Source organism: Mustela lutreola, chromosome 10 (genome assembly GCF_030435805.1).
Source record: "Mustela lutreola isolate mMusLut2 chromosome 10, mMusLut2.pri, whole genome shotgun sequence".
Taxonomy (NCBI): domain Eukaryota; kingdom Metazoa; phylum Chordata; class Mammalia; order Carnivora; family Mustelidae; genus Mustela; species Mustela lutreola.
Genome location: NC_081299.1, coordinates 15,165,007 through 15,188,360, shown reverse-complemented (window position 1 = coordinate 15,188,360; position 23,354 = coordinate 15,165,007). Strand labels below are relative to the sequence as shown.

Below are 23,354 nucleotides of genomic sequence, written 5' to 3'. Positions count from 1 at the left end.
CATCCCAGGACCCTGGGATCATAACCTGAGCCGAAGGCAGATTCTTTTTTTTTTTTTTTAAGATTTTATTTTATTTATTTGACAGAGAGAAATCACAAGTAGATGTGGGGCAGGCAGAGAGAGAGAGAGGGAAGCAGGCTCCCTGCTGAGCAGAGAGCCCGATGCGGGACCCGATCCCAGGACCCTGAGATCATGACCTGAGCCGAAGGCAGCGGCTTAAACCACTGAGCCACCCAGGCTCCCGCCGAAGGCAGATTCTTAACTGACTGAGCCACCTGGGCATCCCAGGGTTAATATTATTAGTCGACATTGTTTGCAAAGATTGAAATGAGGCCGTGTAAGTGAAAGCATTATGCACAAAAGCATTGTGCATAGTGCACAGACCGTGGATTTGGTTGCATTGTTACCATGACTCACTAGGCGGGAGGTCACGGAGATGCCCTAAATGTAACCACTTTGCTCTCAGGAGCCTCTCTGCTCAAAGGAGGCTGCCTGCCCCCCCAGCCCCATGCCCCAGCACCCACCATTTTGGTGGCTCAAGGGGGGTCAGCTAAAGTGATCCCGCAGTCTAAGCTGGGGAGCAGGCGGCCCTGACACTGCTACCCAAGCCTTTGAAACTCATCTTGTTGCTTCTAAAAATCAGTTTCTTCAAGAGAAGGGAAAGCTGAGATATTTCATTCTTGATGACTTTTCTCATCTTCCCCCCCCACACCTCCAAACATGCCACACACAGGGCTGTCCTTCGAGGGGGATTTCAGGGACAAGCCCACTTTGTACTTTAAGAAGACCTCTGTGCTGGGGCGCCTGGGTGGCTCATTGGGTTAAGCCTCTGCCTTTGGCTCAGGTCATGATCCCAGGGTCCTGGGATCGAGCCCCGCATCGGGCTCTCTGCTCAGCGGGAAGCCTGCTTCCTCCTCTCTCTCTGCCTGCCTCTCTGCCTACTCGTGATCTCTCTCTCTGTCAAATAAATAAAATCTTAAAAAAAAAAAAAAAAAGAAGAAGACCTCTGTACTCACCAGGAGTCCACTTGTTTGAGATGGTCAGACCTGGGACCGCGTCTAGCTTCCTCATTATAAAGATAGGAGACTGAAGCCCAGACATGGCCCAGCGACACACGCACAGGGTCTTGATAAATCAAAGCTGACCTTCAACCTCCCTTTTCCCATGCCATGGGCAGCTAGCTGGGTGTTCCTTCCGGGAAACAAAGAGGTGGAAAGTGCTTCTAAATACTGTGGTTCCTGTGTCGATGGCAAGAGTCCCCTCCCCCACAGCAGGCACTAGTGTGAGCTATTATGGGTCATTGGAAGAGAGTCCCGCAAGAGTCCAGCATGCGGGCCTGGGGGACAGGTAGGCTTCAGGCAAGAGGCAGGGACGATAAGAAGATACCGTTTTGCTCTGGGCGGGCCCCAGTGGCCTCAGCTGGAAGTCCACTGTATAAAAACTTTGCTGGAAGAAACTCCCCCAACCAAACCCCTTCATGGTAGCTGAGCTGTCAGGGTCTGTCTGCTCGGAGAGGCTGAACTTGAAGGAGGCAGCCTGGTCACCCTGCCAGCCCTCGTTGGGTAGCCAGGCTCTTGGGCTGCAGGGGGTGGGCTCCCTGCCAAACCCTTGGCCAGACTGATTCCCATTCACCTCTCTATGCAGTCCAGGTCACTGGGGGACCTGGTGGGGGCTCAGCAAGGACCTCTGCCTCCCTTTCGGACCCCCTGCTTCCTCCGAATACCAGGCTCTGCCCCACTTCCCACCCCTTCTCCCACTGGCTTGCCTCCTGGGCCCCAGGCATCTGTGTCCCTCGTCCCGTCCTTGGCCTGCAGAACTCGTTCTTGCTGTAAGCCTAGGTGAGCCAAGCACTCACTTCTGTAACCGAATATTTATCCCTCATTAGGGCTTTGTTCCCTTGGCTGTGTAAGCTTTGGGAACCCCTAGGTTGGACAGCTCAACTGTTTTTCTCTCTCTCTCTCTCTCTCTGTTTTTTTGGCTGTCTGTGTCTTTCTTCCTCTGTCTCCGTTTCCACCTCGCTCCTTTGAGGGCATCCTTTTCCTTTGGTCTCATTCTCCCTCTGCCCCCCATTGACAGTAAATGGGATATTAAGCCCACCCGTGAGCGCGGCGTTTACAGTAATTCTCCGCTCCATCTCCCACGTGCCCGCTCTGCTCCTTGGCTGACGGCTGCTCCCAGTTACCTCTCCCGAGACGGAGTGGGCTGCCTGCCACTAATCCTCTCCCGCTCCCAGCCGCTGCAGACCAGTGTCTGGTGAGCAACATGCTCTTGTTTCCAAAAGGAAAGTGAGAAAGCACTTGTGTCCTCCCCTTGCTGTGACCTCAGCTTGCTGGATGGTCTGAAGGAGGCTGGGCAGCGACCACAGGGCTCAGAGAGAAGGGCCTCGAAGCCTGGCCCCGTCCACTGCACCAGGAATCGGATGGCTTCCCCCAGAGAGGCCTCTGGGCGACTTCTCCTGCCCCAGGGGGATGCCTCTGGATCCCTTCTGCCCTCAGAGAGGAGGCTTGTCAAGCAACCCGCAGGTGCTCAGCCAGTCAGCACTGAGTTGAGCAAAGAACATTACAAAGGTTACAAACCCTATTTTCAAATTCCGTTTGCCATTTCTTCCTGGAACTGAATTTCTAATTTAATTTGGACTTAATTCTGATTCAGTTTCCCAGTGAACACCATCTGTTTGGTTGACACGAGACAATGAGGCTCGGCTCGACTCTCTGCTCCTCAGTGGCGTGGCCGTGGGCCTGAGGCTGAGGGTTCTGGAGAGACATGAGTTTTCTCACTGTTCCCCCTCCTCCCCCACTTCCTGTGTTTCTTCTGGAGCTGCTACTAGTGCCTGCTCTTCAGGACGCTGTGAAGATAGGATAGCATCTATAATATTCTATATTAGAATAGCATCACCCAGCAACAAAATGGAACTAATGCGATGGCCAGGCCCCTAGAAGGCACTCGAGTGTTAGCTACCTTCATGACTCCTTTTTCCTTTCCTCTGTTTCTCTCATCTTCTCCCTTACCTTCCTCTTTCCCTCTCTTTTACCTGACTCCCCGCCCCCCTGGGAGTTGGGGGGCGCTCCCTCCACAGACCTGGCTGGTGAGGTGTGCCTGCTTCCCCAGGCCTGACGGCTATGCTCCCTGGCTTCCGAGAGCCAGCACCAGGCAGAGGGGTGCCCCCTGCCTCTTTGCCTGTTGCCCCCTCTCCTCCTGCACTGGGCCATGATACGGGGGCCTGAGGGCCCTCAGGAGGAGGCAGCCCGTGAGGCAGGCCAGGGGCAAGCTGGCAGGAAGAGGGAAATGTCAGTGCTTGCTTCATATCCTCTGGGACTCCTCTGAATAGCGGTTCCCAAGAGGAGCTGTGTGAGAAAATGGATGCCGAGGAAGAGGCACTTTATAAATCTGCCACTGCTGGGAACATGTTAGCACCTCCCTGGCCTTCCCGGCCCAGTGTTAACTTCACGGTAGTACCGTGGTCAGAAGCTTTGTGACTCGCCTTTTTTTTTTTTTTTTTTTTTTTTCCTGTTTCTCACATTTTTAAAACTGTTCTTCAGAAAGGGGTTTTGGGCAGCGGCAGCCTTCCTCCTATCTGGGTCTTGGAGCCACCCGGCCCTCCTCGGAAATATGACTAGGCCCCGAGTTCCTTTTGCTGGTTTTAGAACACAATTCTCTTTTTTCCAAAAAAGTTCTTATGTTCCCCTTTCTCTGGTACGGCAATTTCCAGTCATTTCCTGCCCAGAAATTACGCCGTGATGACCATGAGGCTGCATGGTGCCCATCCCTCAGGGGACCGGCCTCAGATCCCACACGTCTGCGTGAGGTGCCTTGAGGGCTGGGACCTGGCTCCCAGGAACAGGCACCCCCTCAGCTTTTGGGGGAGCACTCACAGGTCAGAGTCTGTATTTCTTCATCTCCCCTGAAAGCTCCCCACTCCCCGCCCCCTGGCAGCTGTGGGTCCCCCCCACCCGCCGCATGCACACACCCCCCTCCACCTTGGTCTTTCCAAAGGGGCACATCTGCTCTCTGTCATTCTGCCCTCCAGATGGAGTCCACATTCTTTAAAGGGGCTTATAGGGCCCCTTAGGTTCTAGGCCTTGCTTCCTCTCCCCTTTCCTTCCCCATTCACCTGGCCAGCTCCTACATATTCCTCAAGACCCAGCCCAGGTATCCCCATCTCCAGGAAGCCTTCCTCGACTGGACCCCCACCCCACCCTCCACCCCAGTCTGCTTCTTTATCCGCCTTCCTACTGGACTGGGAGCAGCTGAAAGCAAGGGAGTCTGTCTTCCTCTGAGTATTTCCAACATGGTGGCACATGACTGCAGTGTCACTGGGCAAGCCTCACCTTCAGGGGACCCCACCTATGCTGGGGCCCAGGCTTTTGCAGGAAGCACCTCTTGCGATGGAAGGGAGCCCCGAGCTGGCCTCAGGTGTGAAGGCCTGGGCTTGAGGGCTCCCAGTGCGGTTGCCCAGTATGTCCCTCCTTAGCTCCGAGGGCCCCACCACGCCCTCCACTTCCCCTCATTGTGCCTCCCTTCCTGTTTAGCTAGACTGTTAGGCTGGGGACATTTTTCCTCCTCCCTTTGAGGACCTGCCTGAATGGAGCGCTCTCTCCATTGCCTCTCCCTTGACATCTCCCAGACACCCGTCCCTGATCCTCTGGTGGGCTCCAGAGTCAACAGACTTGGGTTCAAACCCCAGCTCTCCTCATTTAGCTGTGTGATGAGAGACAGGGGCCTCGCATCTGTGAACTTGTTTCCTCATCTGTAAAAGAGAACTAGTAACACAGCCCTCCCGGGACCCTGAGGGTGTCATGAGCAAAGGATGTCCGCACTCCTGGAAAGTGTGAGCTGTGCGTGTCGTCCTGGCCTGCTGGTGTGGGGGCTCCGAGAAGAGCCCAGCTGGACGCTCACTGGATGCCTGCAAGTCCAAACATCCTGTTCTTTCTGAACTCCTTACTGGAGAAACAGGGGAAAAGCTATTCATTTTTTTTTTTTTTTTTCCCCTACCCGTATCGGGTAACACAAAAAAACACAAGTCCGGCTGGGTTGAGCGGCTTGAGTCTGGTGTTTAGGAGCTAATCCGAGCTGCTGAGCAGGGTGGCGGCTCCCTTCCTGGATTAGGACTGATTCTGTGGGAACCGGACCACCCCTGAGGCAGGAGGGCGGCCCTGATGGCTCCCCGGGGCCCGGGCCTGCCTCGGAGCCCCTTGCTCCTGGGGAAGGGGGACCCTGAGCTCACATCCTCCCCACCCCTCCTGCCTCCCTCCCTGCAGGTGAACTTCCGCAGCCCCCGGAGTGGCCAGAGGTGCTGGGCTGCGCGGACCCAGGTGGAGAAGCGGCTGGTGGTGCTGGTGGTGCTTCTGGCGGCAGGATTGGTGGCCTGCTTGGCAGCGCTGGGCATTCAGTACCGGACAAGTAGGTGCCTCTGTGTTTCATCGTGGGTTTGACTCGCTCCTGCCCTCGGCTCTGTCCCCTGGGGTCAGAGGGCTTCCCTGCTCAAGCCGGGGCTGGCCTCCAGGGCCGAGGAGAGAGCATGGCCCGGACGGCTCGGTGCTGAGATGGGCTGAGACGTGGGAGCTGGACGGCGTGGGTGGTGCAGAGGTTTGGGACAGGAGTCCAACAAACACTGGCCCAGCAATTTATTGTCTGTGTCACCTCAGACAAGTCACTTCATCTCCCAGAGCCTCTGTCTGCTCTCCTGTGAATGGGGAAAATGGGGCCCGATTTGGGGCTGGCCCTGAGGATTAGAGATCATGTCTGTCACAAGACAGACATGGTGCCTACAAGAACTTCTTAAGTCTTAGCTCTGGGTGCTATCATTGTTAGGATGCGAGCTGACGAGGCTCACGGTCTGGCACTGTCCGCCATCCTTAGCTCCAACAGAAAGCAATAATAGCTTCCGTTTACTTGATACTTTCCATGGACCAAATACCACACCTCTTCTTTACAAACACGATCTCGTTTCCTCCTCACGGTGACCCTGTGAGGTGTGGTTACTTTTGACCCCATTTTACATCTAAGGAAGCTGAGGCTGGGAGATTAGGTGACTTGCTCAAGGTTACGTGGCTGGTGCACCAAGGGAGGGGGCAGCTGGGTCTTAAAGAAGACTGGTCGGCCCCACCTGCCTTTGTCATTGTGGTGCACCTGTGTGTGTTAGAACCCCCAGAAGAGTAGACCTGCCAGGCCCAGCTGGCCTCCGCGGGCCTCGTGTGTACACATTGTCATCACATCTCTGGGTCTGGTCTTGTCGGGCAGTATGGTGGGGCCGGGCGGATCCTGCCCTCTGGGGTCTGGGGCTGGCTCTCTGCGTCTGGCTGAGAGTATCCAGTCGAGTACCTCGTGCAGAGTTGATGTTAAATAAGCACTTGTGGAACTGGAAAGGGCAGAGCCAAGCTAAACAACAAGGATAGGGGGTCTGGCCAATTCCAGGATCTCTCGTACCCTTGTGCCCAAACAGCTGGCTTTCCCATGGCAAGTGGTCCATCTGGTGGAGCCGCCTCTGGGGCCTTTGCTCAGGGTCCAGTCCCACCAACTCGGTCACCTTGTCATGTATCCCATCAGAGAGGTTATGACCCTTCCCAGGATCTGGGAACATTTACCACAGGCTTTGCTGTGCCTTCCCCACTATAAAGTTGCTGGCCTGCATGGGTGGCCCTGCTAGACTGGGTGGGGAAAGGAGTTTGAGGGCCTGGAGAGAGGGCAGGACATCCCCACAGTCATCCTTACATCCACCTGTGTCAGGCACTCCAGCAGCCAGTGTTACCTTGAGACTGTCCCAGGAGGTCCCAGAAACGAGAAGGGAACCCACGAGGGCTGGATCCTAGAGCTCAGGCCCACAGATGGGGTCCACAGGAAGCAGCCTTGCTTCCACCTCTATCCCAGCACCCTCTGGGCCACAAGAGAGTGTTCCCCAGCCTGGACCAGGATGAAAGGAGCTCTCCCCCATACCCCCGCCAGGGTGACTCTGGGTCAGGATCTCATGAGCCCTGAGCCAACCCATGTATCTTCATTGGCCGCCTTGGTCTGGGACAGCAGGGGCCACCCCAGATGGACAGTAACCTCACGATTGCCAGCAGCCGCCAGCATTGGCCACACCTGAGCAAACATCAGGCTAGGTAGAGCACATTCTCTGCTGGTACTGAGGGACCCGTCTCAAAGTCATGTCTGGGCCCCTAAATACCTCTTTGTCTACTTTCCTACCACACCCTCTTTCCAGAAACTTGCAGGCGCTTTACACACTGGCAGTAAAACACAGATTCTCCCAGAAAAGATTCTTCAGTGTCTTACTCAGTGTCTTACTCGGGACCCAGCACTGTCCAGACGAGTATCTGTGGACTAGATCTGGGGCCGTTCCTCCTTCTTGACTGGTCACATACATCCTCAGAGGAAGAAATATTTTCTGCCTCCGCAGATGGTGACCAAGAGCTGGACAAAGCTCCTCTCATTCACTCACTCATTCGTTCAACACACACGTACTGGACAGCTGCTAGGTGCCAGGTACAATGCTGGGCGAAGGAGATAGGAATGCAGGTACGGTGCTGGCCTTACCCTCCAGCTCGCGTTCCCAGTCGGCGAGGGAGACCGGGAGACAGACATGACCTAGCACAGTCTGCGCCTAGAAAGCACACAGCCGGGCAGCCAGCCGATGGGCCCAGCGAGGAATGAGGGTCTGGGAAAGTTTCCCTGAGGAGTTGGAGCCTGGGCCGAGTTTTGAAGGTGCTGACCTTGATGTTGATGAGGGAGGCCTAGAAACAAGTAATTGATCAGCTATGCCGGATCAGGAATTGCTGGTTAAAGGATTTATAAACCACTAAGCAGTGAAACAACCCAGTATCACTTAGGCATTACCTTGGGGCCTTGCTCTATTCTTAGCAGAGTGGGGACCCATCAGGCCTCTCGGGAAACTGGTTCCTGTTTTGTTTTTAAACTCAAGTCCCCTTACGGTAACGTCAAAAATCAATCCGCCCACGTCCCTCCTTGTCTCCCTGTCTCTCACACACGCACACTGGTGTGCCTTTTCTGATAGGCCTTATTCCCGGGGCATCACCCTCTTTCAGTCTGTCTCTGGGACATTCCCAACAGCCACGGTTTGGTCAAGCCCAGCTTCCTGCAGTTTGCTGTATAAAAACAATAAGTATTCTTTTCCCTTCCCAAATACGAAGTTCTCTCATAGTAGTGACTAGGCTTTTTATTTTTTATTTTTTTATTTTTTTAAAAGATTTTATTTATTTATTTGACAGACAGAGATCACAAGTAGGCAGAGAGGCTGGCAGAGAGAGAGGAGGAAGCAAGCTCTCCGCGGAGCAGACAGCCCAATGCGGGGCTCAATCCCAGGACCCTGGGATCATAACCTGAGCCGAAGGCAGAGGCTTTAACCCACTGAGCCACCCAGGTGCCCCATGACTAGGCTTTTTAAACCACACAGAAATTCTCTTCCCCCACCCACACCCCGAAGATTCTGGTACGTTTTCCCCCCTGGGGAAGTGGGCCGTGCAGCTCTGGTAGAGACGGCCTCCTCTAGAGATGGTTCAGTGACAGCACATCCCTGCCAGTTGCTTTCTGTTTTCATGCCTGCCGGGTCAGTAATTTAGGATGGTTGTACAGTCCGCTCCAAACAAGTAATCCCCTCAAATAAAGTGAGCTTGGTTTTTGTGCTGCCATGTGGCTCCTCTGAGCCTTTTGTCAGCCTGTCAGATGTGCCCACCGTCAAAGTGAGAAAACCCACAGGCCACCCCAGCCCGGGCTGGTGCCCGGTTTCCCTGCCAGAACCACCCATCCTTTCCTGCTTTCTGAAGGTTGGCCCGGGGACATCAGGCCCAGAGACAAAGGTGTCTGCCATCGCTGTGACATCAGGCCCGCTGTGCTTCCTCGCTACTAGACGGGGAAACTGAGGCTCAGCGAGACAAGGTCACCTGCACAAGACCCACAGCTGGAATCAGAAAGCTGGGATCTGAACCCAGGTCTAAGAGCCTCCAGCCCTGGCCCTGCCATACTCCTCCCTGTGCGGCAGGAACACTGAACTTGCCAGAAGGGCCACACCACCCCCCGATGGGACCGGCAGAGAGGCAGAGAGGAAAACAAGGAACCCGGCCTTGGAGCTGCTTCGGCCTCGGCTCTCCCACTCGGCCGTGTGGCCGTACCCCATTCATGCACACAGAGCCTCAGCCTCCCCCTCTTTAGCCAGGGCATCACGCCTGTATCTGATGTCTGCGGTGAGGCCTGAATGAGATAACGAATGTGAGACAAGTCCCTCTTGTGGCCTGTGTCAGCCGAGGACCCGGCTGGGCCTGCATTTTTAATCATGAGGCTAGATCTCCCTCCACCTTGGGCTGAGCCCCCATCAAGGCTGCCCAGTTTGGTTCCTTTGCTGGACCCCACCGCCCAACCCCGAGGCAGGGGTCCGGCCCCTCTTCTTACCTCTGGCCTTCCAAGACCCCTCCCGCCTCTGCCTCATGTCCTATGAGAACCAGCCCGAAGAAGTGGATTCATGGGAGGCTCTTGTAGTTTGGCAGCCCTCCCCACTGGCCACTTGCACTAGTCAGTGCATCCCTCCTCTGGGAGGCACCTAACAGATGGGGCCCCCCGAGGCCCACCCATCATCAATGGCATCGTGCCCCTCCAGGCCCATAGGAGATGGAGCAGAGAGAGGATGGGGCTCATACCCCACTGGCCATTGAACAAGCTACTAAGCTTCTCTGTGCCTCAGTTTTCTTGTCTATAAAAATGGCCGTAAGAAAATGGTTCGTTCAGTCTGTTCCATTTTTATTTCTTTGAGAGTCAGTGAGATAACTCTCCTGCCTTGTACTCAGAGGGAATTATTTTTCAGTTTCTTCTGTTCATCACAGGCTGTCCTTTGCCCTAAGTCCTCGTACCAAATTGTCTGCATCACCCATTTGTCTTGGACTAAATACAGTCAGTTTGTGTTTCCAGAACGACAAACATTTCTCCTCTGGTGGTGATTTAACTTTTCTTATGAAATGTTTGTATCTTCAGCTAAATTATCAGCTCCTGAAAGAAAGGACTGTGCCTTTCATATCCCTCACCACACAGATGCGTGCGTGTGCGCGCACACACACACACACACACATGACCACTCAGTAAAGAACCTAGAAGAGACTCAGTTATTATGTTGTTGAATGAATGAATGAGCAAGTGAATGAACTTGTGGAACATCAGGGAATAACAACTTAAAAAAATGAATATTTGTGGAAGGAAGGATTGATTAAGAGAAACACCTTGGTTCTGGGTACTTTTCAAGCCACAGAAAGGATTTTAGGTCGCTAAACAGAAGTCTTCTTTTACAAGCCAGGAAATTGTAAATTTACTGAAATCGTTTCTCTGTAGAAGTCTGGTGACCATCCAGCGCCAGCTCTGTTTGGTCGGGGCTGGGGCGGGGACATGGCACCCCATTGCCACCCGCACTGTATTCCCACAGGCCTTCTCCTGCCCTTTACCGGCCTCTTGTCCTTGACCCCTGCCAGGAACCCCCGCGGTGTGCCTCAGTGAGGCCTGCGTCTCAGTGACCAGCTCCATCTTGAGTTCCATGGACCCCACTGTGGACCCCTGCCAGGACTTCTTCACCTACGCCTGTGGTGGCTGGATCAAAGCCAACCCCGTGCCTGATGGCCACTCCCGCTGGGGGACCTTCAGCAACCTCTGGGAGCACAACCAAGCCATCATCAAGCACCTCCTTGGTAAGCAGCCTGGGACTCATAGACCGGGACGCGAAGCGCTGCAGAGGGGCATAGTCGGTGCTAGTGTAATGGCCTTGTGTGGTGACAGATGCTAGCGGTGAGTGCTGTGTGGCATCTAGACTGGTCAAATCACTGTGTGGTACCTCGGAGCTAACATAACATGCTGTGCCAGGTATACATTGATTTAAAAAAAAAAAATGACTTTTTAAAAAGGACTACTACTACCAAAGTTGAGAGTCTTGAGAACCGTGAAGCACGTTTGTAAAGGGCTGGCGTGGCGTGTGCGGCCTAGGGTGGGACCTGCGAGACGGGTCGCTGTGGTCCTTGCTGCTGTGGCTTCAAGCTGCCGCTGAGGTGTGCCTGGCACAGGCAGTGAGCTATGGAAGCTGTGAGCTGAGGGAATCAAGGCTGAGCACATTTGGGCAGGTTTTAGGGTTGTGAGCAGATGAAAGTTCTAGCAACATCTGTGGGCGGGCTGTCCACCACAGGCAGGAGCATCCCTTGTCCTCGTGCTGCTTGGACTTGCACGATAAACCATCTAATTGAAGTTCTTCTTCTGTACCTTGTTAGGACTTTGGCACCTCTAGTCGACGTTGGTGTGGGTGGTTTTCTCTTTAGATTAGAGCCCCATGTGTGTCTTGTTTGCAGGGTTATCCCTGGTTATTGTTGGTTGAATGAACACCCACCCACTGGGGTCGTCTGCCACGTGAATTCATAACACCCACCACAAGATGTAGGACTCCCGGCGTGAGCCCTTTTTTGCAGCCAAGACATCCTCTGTCCCTCTCCTGCTACGCCAGCCCCATCCCGGGACCCCAAATGCTGGGAGAGGCGAGATCATGAAAAGCCATCAGTGACTGAGCAGATCTAACTAGGTTTTTAAAAAACCTACAAGATACTCAAAAGTATGTAAAATAGGGAAGCCTGGGTGGCTCAGTGGGTTAAAGCCTCTGCCTTCAGCTCAGGTCATGGTCTCAGGGCCCTGGGCTCACTGCTTGGCGGGGAGCCTGCCTCCCCCCTCTCTCTCTGCTCGTCTCTCTGCCTACTTGTGATCTCTCTCTGTGTCAAATAAATCAATAAAAATATTTAAAAATTTAAAAAAAAGTACATAAAATATATGAAGATACCTCAAAGGGGACACATCTGCTCAAAGGGACAGAAACCTTCCTATGAGACAGCAAGAGATTCCAACTTGACAGTTGAGAATTTCAGGCAACTGTGTCTTTCAGATGACAGTGGAAATGGGCAAACCAGGTTAGGGGATGTTTCTTTCCGACCCCAGCCCATTCTGGGTGGGGGTGGGGCGCGCTGCTAGGTGAGACCCACCCACCGCCCACCATTCTCTCTGTTCTCTGCGCCCCCCCCTCCACACCCCCCCCCCCCCAGCCTCAGGCTTGTCTCCCTGAGCATCAGAGCTCAGTGGTACATGGAGGCGACGGGGAGCTGAGGGAACCCTGTGTGTCTGGAACAGCAAAGCCCCTGCTTTATGCTATCTAGGTAAGTGCCTTTGAAAGGGGACACAGCCTTTCATTTCAGAACTAGAAGCTTAACAGGCGAATGTCTGGGGTAGCCAGACTGGAACTCAGGGATGTCCCTTCTCCAGCACCTGAAAACAGCCAAGGGCTTGTCAGGAACCAACAACCGAAGCAGGAGGACAGTCCAAGCAGGATGATGAGATGGGCCAGAGCCTCTCCTTCGGTTACCAGGACCTGGGTTCAAGCCCTGCCTCCACCTCTTTCTTTGTGATCTCGGGTCAATGACATGACCCCTCAGGACACCTTCATTCAGTAGAGCCGCCTCCAGGTTATGAAAATAAAATGGGAAAAATGTATTTAAGGTGCATTGCCTTGGCCTGGCGTATCGTGCTGGCTGCTGTGCGTGTGAGGGTGATAGGTATTATTCACCTTTGACCTTTGCACAGCACTTTACAGTTTACGGAGCTTTTTGTCGATGTCCTCCTATTCGATCCTGTAGGGCAGGAGTGAGGAAGGTATCGTTCATCCCATTTGAGAGATGAGGACACTGATGTCCAGAGCCATCCTGGAGACCAGCTAGCAGGTGGCACAGAAGGGACTTGTCTGACTCAGTCTGGGCCGTGTGTCCTTTCCCTACCTCACACCCCCTCCAGTCCGATAGGCACGAATGCCCCCGTCCCCATCCTGCTGGCAGTGTGGAGCGTGGGGGTCTGAAGGAAAGAGGGGAAGAAACTGATGTTTGTTGAGTGGCTGCCACTGTCCGTGCTCTGTTCCAGCTCTTTCTGTCTCCTGCCTCCTTCATCCTCACTGCCTCCCTGGGACTTAGGGGCCGTTGTTCCCATGTCGTGGATAAGGAAACAGGCTCAGAGAAGCTAAGTGACCCTGCTGAGGAGACACTACCAGTCCTTCATGGAGAGGGGCTCCTGCCCGGGGGGATAGTCAGCACCGAGACGGGATGGAGAAGACAGACAGATGGGTCCTCTGACCTCCCAGTTAGGCCCAGGACTGGACCTTGTGTGTGGCGCCTGTGGATCCTGCTCCAAGGGGGACCTTGGGCCTCTGCCAGGACTGAGTCCATCCCCCTGCCCTGCCCCCCCAGCTGGCAGGGCCTGGGAGGAGTGGGCTATGGTCCTGGGCTCTGGCCTTACCTCCATCCTGTCCCCAAGAGTCAAGGTGTAGGTGGGGAGCTGTGCTCAGCTGGGCACAGAACAGCCAGAACCATGTGTTCGAGCCCCTGCCCCTGGGACTGGGGCCTGGTGGTATCAGGAGGCCAGACTGCAGGGTTTTAAAGTCAGGCCGCCCTGGCACACCAGCTTATCACTCCTATAGCCTTGGACAAGTGACCTGGCTCCTCTCCAACTTATTATCTGTAAAATGGGGATAATGGTGCCATCAGACTCGAGATTGCCGTGAGTGCTGGCTTGTGTGTGCTAGTTCCCCGTGCTCAGCACAGATCCTGGCACCTCATGAGGACCCAGCCGAGCAGAGCTGGTGTACTGAGTGTACTGCCCAGTGCACTGAGTGAGCTCCAGCCCAGACCTCTCCCAGCAAGCTATGGGACCACAGACAGACTCCCCAGGCTCCTGAACTCAAAGAGCATTGAGGGGGATATTCTACGTATTAGTGAGGTGATCGAAGAAATCTAAGAATTACATATTTCTCATGGAGGCCCTGATGTGGACCTACTTACCAGGAAATGAGGTACAGGGCATATCCATGACCACACTAGGCTGTTTCCTTGGATTATTTTATTGAAGCCATAGAGGAATATCCCCATTATACAGAGGAGACTCACAGACACTCAGGAAATGATGACACTTAGCTGAGATTTGGTCCCAGAGCTGGGGGACATCAAACTTCCCTTCTTTTTCCACTGACTCCCCTGAGTCAGACCAACCATGTGGAGGCCACAGAGTGGCCCAGAGCTACAATTCGGCAGGCTCCTTTCCCCAGGAGCTGCTTGGTGAAGCTCTCCACTTTAGATGGGATCTGGCCAGGGCTCGATGAACATAGTAGGTGAGGCCAGTTCCAGGTCATTCTGACCAGGAGCTTCACCAGAAGGCATATCCCCGGAGTCCCCTACCTGCAGGCTAACTCCTGGGACTTTGGCACCAGGAAACCCCTGAAGGGGCAGGGGGCAGGTGAGTGGGTGACAGAAAATGCTGAACAGAATGCCAGTGCATTCCTGGGCTCGAGGCCAGGCTGGTTTCATCTTCCCCAAGACACAGGAGTCAGCCAGCAGGTCCCACGGGGTGGGGGGAGGGCTGGAGCTGCTGGGGGTTGCAGTGTGCCCGGGGGTTCCCAGACTGTCCAAGCTGGCCTGGGGTGGGCTTCTCTGGCAGAAGAGAGAACTTTTGGAGTGCTGGTGAGGACTGTGTCACCAGGTCAGGCAGAACAGCTATAACGATCAGCTGTGGGGGCAGGACCTTGGACAAGCCACTCCTTTCTCTGAAAGGTGAATTCACAGGGGCCCCCCCTCAGAGGAAATCTGGGCAGATCTGTCGCTGGTGGGCTGAGCTCTGCCAAGTCCCCCCTGTGGCACTTCCTTGCAGCCCGCTGGCTGGGAGGCATGACCTCAGCTGCGCGAGCAGAGATACTCACCCGAGAGACATTCTGTTGCCCCCTCGGGTTGCCGGCTTGGGCTGTCCTCGTGGGCCTCAGGGAGACAAGCATGTGGCCTCACTTCATCAGGGCAAGGATGCAGCAGGACCTCTCACCCCAAGGCTGGGCCTTCCTACCAGCTTGTGCTCTTAACACAGACCCATCTGCCGTCTAGACTACCTGCCTCGCCGCTTCTTGTCCTGTAGGACTTTCCTCAAACCTGCTTCCTCTGTGATGCCCTCTGAGGCTACCAAAGGGCTTCTTTGGACTTGAGTTACAGTTGTGTTTTATGTGTTTGTCCTACATACTGTGCTTTCTTTCATTAAAAAAAAAGATTATTTGAGAGACAGAGTACAACCAGGGGGAGTGGCAGCCAGAGGCAGAGGGAGAAGCAGGCTCCCTGCTGATCTGGGAGCCTGATGTGGGGTTTGATCCCAAGACCCCAGGATCATGACCCGAGCCAAAGGCAGACACGTAACCCACTGAGCCACCCAGGCGCCCCTGTACTGTTTTCTATTGTAAGATTAATGCGTGCAAAATGAATGCCTGGTTTTTATAATAGTTTGAGCATCATGGATTTCACAAGGACTTCATGGTCTCTCTTCCGTGTAGCCCAGCGCCAGTCTGCCGGAGAAATGGAGACAGAATCATCATTCCATCGGCATTCAATCTGTTCGTGTCAGTGACTTGGCAACTAATCCTGTCACCCTGTGCCATCTCTCGTACTTTTATTCTGATTTGTTTTTCTAGTAGTTGCTATCCAGCTTCTTTTCTTCTCCTTGTGCACGCAGGAAACCCTCTGGACAAGATCTGTGACCCCATGATTTCTGTTCAGTACCGTGTCGGCAGCCGTGTGCCCCTTTTTCCCATTCCGGGAAAGGCAGGGGGTGTCCGGGGCTTCTCTGGGGTGGCCGGTCTGCTTGGGTGCTACCTCCAGTTTTCCGAGCCAGAGAGTGCTCAGGCCCCTGTCCCAGCCTCCGCCGCTCACTCGTGTGACTTTGGACACGTTACTCAACCTCTTGCCTCTGAATTGGGCTGGATACTAATAGCACTCGCGGGTGGAAACTGTTAGGACCCGATGCACACACACAGCCACACCCACACACAGAGAAAGCAGTTCCTTCTCTCAGGGAAGCCTGAGAAGGCTTGGGTTCAAATTCTAGCATGTGACGTATTAGTGTTACCTCTCAGGCAAGTTCCTTCCTCTCCCTGGGCCTCCTTTCTTTCCCTGTGAATGGGGTGATAGTCTGACCTCGGGGTGCCGGTGGGGTACTGAGAAGAGCTCAGCCCGGGCTGGGCCTGTCTGTCGTAGGCACCAGTAATGGTAATGGTCTTATCATTATTTTCGTTCCTCTGCAGAAGAAGGGGCCTCATTTATCAGCCCCCCCCCCACTTCCTCTCACAGGATGGGGCTCCTGAGAGGCCTGCAACTACCCGTACCAAGTCTATGGTTTTATCTCAGACAAGGGCTGGTCTCGCCCTGATGTGGAGTCCCACGTGCTCCTGGCCCGATGGGTCGCACTGGGATCACAGAATTCCCGGGAAGCTCCATCCCGGCAGCCCGCCCAGCTGCTGGGTGTTTCCTTTCCTCCCAGGGAGTGGTGTGGAAGAGGGGGTTCCAGTGAAAACTCCCAGAGGAAGAAGTGGGTCAAGTAGAGGGTATGCTGTCTTTCCTCTTTGGGACTTTGGGGAAGGGACAGAGGATGTCTCTGGAACTCAGGGACCCTGGAAGGAAGTAGCCCCGGCAATTGGGAGCCCTGTTGTCTGGCCCTGGGCTGCCAAATTATTTTCATACCTTGGGGGCCTTGGAAGTGCCACCATATCCAAAACTGGCCCCCTGGCTCTGTCCTGGGAGCTGCGCTGTTGATGGCGCCTGGCCTGCTTCCATGGAACCTTCTTCTGGGAAGTAAATGCAAGCGAGGAGTCTCAAAGGAGACCAGGGTTTTCCTCACAAGAAAACTGTGTGTGACTGATTTCCCTTTGAATCAAAGCCTCCTCCTCAGACTGATGTGATTGGTATCTTCCTCTCTGGAGCTCCCAGAACATTCCATCATTCATTCCTTCATTCCACAGTTATGTATGGTACTCTGGCTATGTGCCAGCCATCACTAGGTGCCGGGATGGCGTGAGGAATAAGACAGCCTTTCCTAGTGGGGCCTGCATTCCATCAGGGGAGACAGACCGTAAACAAATAAATGAGTAAATAAGGCGGCTGCAAAGAGTTAGGGCTTTGAAACGAGCGGAGTAGGAAGCAAGCCCGGGAAGCGAGGAGGCCGCTGCAGACACAGCAGTCTGGAGGGCTGGGCCTTCAGAGCAGGAACGCTGGGGCAGAAACTGGAATTAGTTGTGAGAGAATAGACCACAGGGATGGGGCAGGAGTACGGGAACAAGGCGGGGGAGGCGGGGCAGGATGCAGACAGGAGCTGGAGGCCCACAGTGAGGGCGAGGTTTCTCAGCTTTTTTTCATTCTTGCCCCCTGCCTAAAATTCTTTTCTGTTTCACCTAATTTTTTCATCAATTTTTTAAAAAGATTTTTATTTTGAGAGAGAGACAATGAGAGGGAGCATGAGAGGGGAGAAGGACAGAGGGAGAAGCCGACTCCCCGTGGAGCTGGGGACCCGAGGCAGGACTCGATCCTGGGACTCCAGGACCATGACCTAAACCGAAGGCAGTTGCTCAACCAACTGAGCCACCAGGCGTCCCTAATTCAATTTATTTAAATAAATAAAAACAGTTCACCCATTTCTCTAAACCCCCGCCCAACAACTCCAGCAACTGCTAATCTGTTCTCCTTATCTATGAGCTTGGTTTTTGTTACATGTTTATGTATATGTATATATTTTTTATATGTATGTATTTTTTAAATTCCACATGTAAGAGAGATTATACAGTATTTGTCTTTCTCTAACTTCCCCCAATTACCAAAATATCTTTGAGGTTCATCCTTGATGTCACAAATGGCAAGATTTCTTTCCTTTTTATGGACAAATAGTAGTCCTCTGCGTGTGTGGGGGGGTGTGCGCCGCGTTTTCTTTATTCATCCGTCAGTGGGCACTTAGGTTGGTTCAATATCTTGGTGGTTGTAAATACTGCTGCATGGGGGTGTGGATACGTTTTCAAGTTAGTGTTTTTGTTTCCTTGGATAAGTACCCAGCAGGAATCATAGGGAAGTTCTACTTTAAATTTTTCGAGGCGCCTCCATACTACTTGTTTAAGAAAAAGATTTTATTTATTTGTTTGACAGAGATCACAAGTAGGCAGAGAGGCAAGCAGAGAGAGAAGAAGGGAAGCAGGCTCCCTGCTGAGCAGACAGCGCGATGTGGGGCTCGATCCCAGGACCTTAGGGTCATGACCTGAGCCGAAGGCAGAGGCTTTAACCCACTGAGCCACCCAGGTGCCCCTACTCTTTTTTTTTTTTTTTTTTTTTTTGAGAGAGAAAGAGAGACAGCGGGAGAGGGAACACAAGTGAGGGGAGTGGGAAAGGGAGAAACAGACTTCCTGCTGAGCAAGGAGCCCCATGCAGGGCTCCATCCCAGGACCCCAGGATCATGACCTGAGCCAAAGGCAGACGTGTAATGACTAGGCCACCCAGGCCCCCCTCCATGCTACTTTCCATAGAGACTGAGCAATTTACATTCAAGAAACAAGGGTTTCTTTTCCTCTGCACCCTCTCCAACATTTGTTCCTTGTCTTTTTGGTGTGAGCCATTCTAACAGGTGTGAGGTGATACCCCACCGTGGTTTTGTTTTGCGTTTCCTGATGACTAATGATACAGAACATCTTCTCTTGTACCTTCCGGCCATCTGTATGTCTTTGGGAAAATGATCAGGGACTAGTATCCAAAATATATAAAGAACTCATAAATCTCTTAAAAAAAAAAAAAAACAGAAAAAAACAAACAAACAAAAAAACAATTGCCATGGCTCTTCAGGGTCTTTTATGGTTCGACACAAATTTTAGTATTGTTTGTTATATTTCTTTCTTTTTTTTTTTTTCTAAGATTTTATTTGAGGGCACCTGCCTGGTTGAGTTGGTTAAGTGACTGCCTTCGGCTCAGGTCAGGATCCTAGAGTCCAGGGATTGAGTCCCGCATGGGTCTCTGCTCGGCGGGGAGTCTGCTTCTCCCCCGACCCTCCCCTTTCTCATTCTCTCTCTCTCTCTCAAATAAATAAATAAATAAATAAAGATTTTATTTGAGAGAGAGAGAGAGCACCAGCAGGGGGAAGAGCAGAGGCAGAGGGAGAAGCAGACTCCTTGCTGAGCAGGGACACCCCCCAGACCCGCCCATGACAACATGGGGCTCCATCCCGGGGCCCTGAGATCGTGACCTGAGCCGAAAGCAGATGCTTAACTGACTGAGTCCCCCAGGTGCCCCTGTTTGTTCTATTTCTGGAAAAAATGCCATGAGAATTGGATAAGGATTGCTGTGGATCTCTACATTGCTTCAGGCAGTATGGACATTTCAACAGAACTACCTCCTCCAATCTGTGAGCACAGAATATCTTTCCATTTATGTGTCTTCTCCAGTTTCTTTTTCCTTTTTTCTTTTTTTAAAGATGTTATTTATTTATTTGACAGAGAGAGAGAGAGACACCGCGAAGGAGGGAACACAGCAGGGGCAGTGGGAGAGGGAGAAGCAGGCTTCCCACTGAGCAGGGAGCCCGATGCGGGGCTCGATCTCGGGACCCTGGGATCATGACCTGAGCCAAAGGCATATACTTAACAACTGAGCCACTCAGGCACCCCTCTTCTCCACTTTCTCTCACTAATGTCTTGTAGTTCTCAATATACAGGTCTTTCACCTCCTTGGTTAAATTTATTCCTGGGTGTTTTATTCTTTCTGATGTAATTATAAATTACATCATTGTAAATTTCTTCATTTCTCTTTTTGATAGTTCATTATTAGTGTATAGAAATACAACAGATTTTTATGTATTGATTTTGTATCATGCAGCTGAATTTGTTCATTAGTTCTGACAGGTTTTTGGTGAAGTCTCTAGGGTTTTCTGTGTTCTCTGCAAATAGTGACAGTTTTACTTCTTCTTTTCTAATTTGGATGTCTTTTATTTCTTTTTCTGAACTAATTGCTCTGACTGTGACTCCCAGTGCTATGTTGAATAAAAGTGACAAGAGTGGGCATCCTGGTCTTTTTCTGATCTTAGAGGACAAGCTTTTACCACTGACTGTGATGTTAGCGGTGGGCTTGTCATATATGGCCTTTGCTATGTTGAGATACATTCCCACTGTAACCACTTTTTGAGAGTTTTCATCATCAATGGATGTTGCTTTTATGCAGTCAGATGCTTTTTCTTTATCTATTGAGAGGATCAAATGATTTTTATCCTTCATTTTGTTAATGTGGTAAATTACATTGACTTACGGACATTGAGCCATTCTTGCATTCCTGGAATAAATCCCACTTGATCACGCTGTATGATCCTTTCAATGGCTTATTGAATTCTGTGTGCTGATCTGTTGTTGAGTATTTTGGCATCTGTGTTCATCAGGGATATTAGCCTATAGTTTTCTTTTGTTGTGGTGTCTTTGGTTTTGGTATCAGGGTAATGTTGGCCTTGCAAAAGAAGTTTGGAAGAATTCCCTCCTCTTCTGTCTTTTGGAAGAGTTTGAGAAAGATTGGTATTAATTCTTTGTCGAATATTTGGTAGCACTCATGTCTAGTCCTAGACTTTCATTTGTTGAGAGATTTTTGGGGACCGATTCAATCTCCTTACTAGTAGTTGGTCTGTTCAGATTTTCTATTTCATCATGATTTTGTCTTGGCAGGCTGTATATTTCTGGTATGTTATCCATTTCTTCTGTGTTGTCCAAGAAGAATACAAAAGATAATGCTATGCACCTGTTTATGTAATGTATGTATACCTGAAAGGTACGATGTTTCTGCTCCCTAAGAGCTAATTCTCTCCCCCTTTGGGGGCAATATTGTCCCTGTTGAAAATGCATGATATAGGGCCTTATAGGTAATTTTAAGGCATTCGTATAGTCCAGAGCACATTAGTGGGGTTTTATTTATTTATTTATTTTGTCGGGGGAGGGGTAGAAGGAGAGCAAGAGAGTGTCCCAAGCGGACTGTGCGCTGAGCATGGAGCCTGATGTGGGGCTCGATCCCACGGCCCAGAGAACACGACCTGAGCTGAAACCAAGAGTTGGACACCCGACTGCGTTACCCAGGTGCCCCCCTCCAGGGCACAAAACACTAGTGCTATAAACTTCACACTCAGGGTTCCACTTCTGTGTCTAATAGACGTTTCACCTAAAGATGTCAGAAACGGAACTAACTGCTTATCTCATTCCCATCCCTAATCTCCCACCTCTCAGCAGCAAGCCCTTGCTCCCGTCCAGGAAAACTCGGCATCTATGACTCCTCTTTCTCTCCCACTCCAACTGCCTCTCACCCCCTCTCTGCCATCACCCTGGCCCCAGCCCACATTACCGCTCACCTCGTCTGTGCAGCGGCCTCCCCCTGGCCGTCTTGCTTCAGCCCTTGAATGCCCAGTGCCTGCCAGGCCATGGTGTCCTATGGGAGAAGACAGAGGAGCGGAGGTGGGGGTGTGTGCTGGGGTTATCCCAGTGGGCTCCATGAGCCAGAGAGAGGCAGGGGGAGGAGTGGCGGAACTTGACCTCCCAGAGCTCCTGCCCCAGCCAGTGTCCCTGTGGGAGTATAGGGGTTGTAAACGCCTGTTGCTGGTGAGGCCTGTGCTCCTGTCCCTTTCTGCCCCGCCTGCCTCCTGTCCTCCCCATGCCACTCTCTGTCTGGCGCTGACCTCATCACTCTCTCGACATCCAGAAATTGCCTCCTTCCTCCTCAGAAGCGACACTGGGCTCTGTTCTTCCAGCAAATGCTGCTTAGGGCTACTGTGGGCTTTCCAGGTACAGGCGAAGAAACAGAGATGACTGGGACGCAAACTGGGGCCTGAAGCAGCCCAGGCCCAGCTACCTACATCCACTCCACACTGAGCCCTGAGTCCAGACAAGGTTCCCTGGGCCTCCCCTGCTGTCCTTCTCAGGCCCTCCTGGACTTGGTCCTCAGAGCTCCTGCCCTCCCTGCGGTCAGATGCTCTGTGATCGTCCTGCTGCTCTCTGTCCCGCCTCCTGGGCTATAGGCCTCACGGGGACAGCCCTGAGTCCATGTGGCTTGCTGCATTCTCCCCCCACCGCAGCAGCCACCAGGCCATAGGAACTCAATAAACCTTTGCGGGAAAACAAGTGGATGTGCGATCCAGGGCGTGGAGCTCAGAGGAAGGAAGTTTGAGCTCATCAGGAGCAGCCTGTCAGCGAAGGAGAGAGGGGCCATGCGCTTGCTTGAAGAACGTTTGTAAGTGATAACGCAGGGATTCTGTTGGGGCAAGATGGAAGCCTGGAACTCCCTCTACTGAGCACTGCCAGGCCGTTCCTCCACAGCCTTTCTTCGGGCCTCTTATCTCAGTGGCCTTGGGCAAAGGAGAAGGAGATGCCAGATCCGCTCACGGGCCAGAGCGCACAGAACACACTCCCCCGACGCTGGCCCTGGCATTTCAGGGTCACGGCCAGAGCTGCATGTGCATGGGGGAGATGCCACTTACAGGCTCGGGTGAGCAATGACTTTCTTGTGTTTTCCCTTCTAGGAGCCTCGCAGCTGGGAGCCATTGTCAGAGAAACAAGGCTCCTAGGCTAGGCGGGGGGCGGAGTGGAAGCTCCCTTTGCTTTCCCTGCACTTCTGCTTCCCGGGTCTGAAGCAGGGGGACGGCCAGCTCTCCCCATTTCTGCCCTTCCCTCCAGGAGGCCTCGTCTCACGCTCTGGAGGGACAGGGGGGACACACTGGTGTTTCCAGGCCTCTGCAGCATGGCAGCCTGTGGTCCCCAGGGCTGTCACTCAGGTCCCCCTCGTCACTCAGGCCCCAGACCTCTGTTTCTCTCAGGGTTGTCCTGTCTCTGCATCTCCCTTCAGACTAGCCCAAGGCCCTCTTCAGGGCTATCACCCTGACTTCAGCAAGATGGGGGTAGTGCTCTCTGCCCAAAGAAAATCAGGATACTGGTTATCGTAAGAACTGGAGGGAGAGGGGTGCCTGGGTGGCTCAGTGGGTTAAAGCCTCTGCCTTTGGCTTGGGTCATGATCCCAGGGTCCTGGGATCAAGCCCCGCATTGGGCTCTCTGCTCAGCGGGGAGCCTGCTTCCCTTCTCTCTCTCTCTGCCTGCCTCTCTGCCTAATTGTGATCTCTGTCAAATAAATAAAAAAAATATTAAAAAAAAAAAAAAAGAATTGGGGGGAGGGCAGATGGGCTCTTAGGACAGGGCTGGGAGAGCCGAAGTGACCTCATGCCCTCTGCACCATGTGCCACATCGAACGGGTATCTTTTTTCCAGACAGCATGCCTTTCTGTGCTTCTCGTGTTTCCTCAAACTCTCCAACTTTCCCCTCATTCCTACCTGGTGAATAACTTCTTAACTTTATTAATTTTTTTTTAGGCTTTTGGATTTATTTTATTTATTTTGGAGAGAGCACAGGCAGGTGGAGTGGGGGAAGCAGGCTCTTTCCTGAGGAAGGAGCCCGATGCAGGGCTTGATCCCAAGTCACCAGGATCATGACCTGAGCCCATGGCAGC

General features: G+C 52.7%; 1 protein-coding gene across 6 annotated transcripts in view; it reads left to right on the top strand.

Annotated features, from left to right (window-relative positions):
- The window catches only part of ECE1 (endothelin converting enzyme 1), a 115,056-nt gene that overhangs the window by 57,258 nt on the left and 34,444 nt on the right, over positions 1-23,354 (top strand). For 5 of the 6 annotated variants that reach the window (XM_059138406.1, XM_059138408.1, XM_059138404.1 and 2 more), the window contains 2 exons: positions 5,259-5,400; positions 10,467-10,679. In XM_059138406.1, the coding sequence (XP_058994389.1) occupies positions 5,259-5,400; positions 10,467-10,679 (355 nt within the window). Of the gene's footprint in view, positions 1-5,010; positions 5,401-10,466; positions 10,680-23,354 lie in introns of those variants that run through there. The other variant, XM_059138405.1, reaches the window with a different exon arrangement.